This window comes from Penaeus monodon, chromosome 27 (assembly GCF_015228065.2).
Source record: "Penaeus monodon isolate SGIC_2016 chromosome 27, NSTDA_Pmon_1, whole genome shotgun sequence".
Lineage (NCBI taxonomy): Eukaryota > Metazoa > Arthropoda > Malacostraca > Decapoda > Penaeidae > Penaeus > Penaeus monodon.
In genome coordinates, this window is record NC_051412.1 from 20007847 (window position 1) to 20009308 (window position 1462).

At 46.0% G+C, this 1462-nt stretch overlaps 1 protein-coding gene across 1 annotated transcript in view; it reads right to left on the reverse strand.

Moving 5' to 3' along the window:
* The window catches only part of LOC119590667, a gene marked incomplete in the record, with an annotated part of 23908 nt that extends 23022 nt beyond the window's left edge, over positions 1-886 (reverse strand). The window contains 1 exon segment of the mRNA XM_037939347.1: positions 17-886. Within this exon segment, the coding sequence (XP_037795275.1) occupies positions 17-47 (31 nt within the window).
* Positions 887-1462: the final 576 nt, after the last annotated feature.

The window sequence follows — 1462 nt, forward strand, 5'->3', positions numbered from 1 at the left end:
TTTCCCTCAGCCTTACCGGTATCCCTAATTTGCTTCTTCTGCGTCATCCTGCAGGAGGTGTGAGCAGGACCTTCCTCACACTCCGAGGGCGCCGTCGAGATCCAAGGGCGATAAACTCCCTCCCGTGCTGGCTGTGTTCGAAGGCGTTGATGGAAGCGCCATTGCCTTTTTTTAAGATTTTCTTTTTGCCTCTCTCTCTCTCTTTCGTTCTTTTCTTTAGTTATTCTACGTACTATTTATTCCCCACATGTTTCTTCATCTCCACTTCTTTCACTTGTTCCCTTTCGTTCATGCTCTTAATTCTTGTTTTTTTTCTACTGTTTATATTTGTTTTCTCTTTATTTTCTCTCTTTTCCTCTCACAGAAAACCCAAATGCCACAAAGTGCGTACAAGATGATAAAAAAAATCTTCCGGAGTAAAACAGGAGGCCAATATCTTCTTTTCTACACTAACATAAGATTTAATTTCTTCATTTTCCAAAAGTGATAATAAATCCAAAGAATATATTTTTCTCTCTCTCTTCCTTTTTCACATATCAGGAAACGCAGTAAAAAAAAAAATCAATCAAGGAGACCTGCAGACTTACTCATATCAATGCCACAACGTCTCTCCGCACAAGGGAATTTCCGATCATTTTTTTTTTCGTCAACACACAACCCTTCAAATGCCTCCCGAAGGCGACTATGCCTCAACCCTCCTCCAGCAGCAGGAGGACCAGACCACGACCTCCGAGCGAAGAACCCGCGGGACACCAGCACGCGCTCTGAGGAACTCCAGCGAACGACCACGGACCCCGACGGCCCGACCGCAGGACACTCGGGGAGAGACTAGCGGCGTCCCTTCGTCGGGTACATTGGCGCAACTACACCGGAAGTGGCGGCGATAGTGGACGCGCATGAGGAGAGTGACTGCCACACTCGCCTTGATAATGTATCGCAAACACGCTGGCTAATTCGACAGCCCTGATGCATGGGGCGCTTGAGTGGCCTCGGCGATGAGAAGGATTTGCTTAATTTCATTTTTTTTTTTATTTGCCTGGTCTTGTGGATCAGGCAGCATGCGTATGTTTCTTCGCATCTCAATCCGCCTGATTTTAAGAGGTTTGAATTCAACAGTATTAAAATCCTAATAGAGATGAAATTATCTTTTTAATAAACTTTCACTCATTCTGTTCACTTCGTAAAGAAAACGGGAATCACACTAGAAATGGTGACAGCGACATCCGACCTCAATTAGACATTTAATCTCCAAATAGGCCTGCCACACCAGACACCAGTACCAGGGAACTAGGGCAAGCTCCCCTTATCCGCCCCTAACGATAATCGTATTTCATGCACAGACACACGGGCGACTTCGACACAAACAGACGCGTGAACTGTGCCCGCGCCCCTCCTGAAACCGATCACGTGACATATCTGCTGTCGTCGGTCGAACCTCCTCGCTCTTATACAAATAGATAAC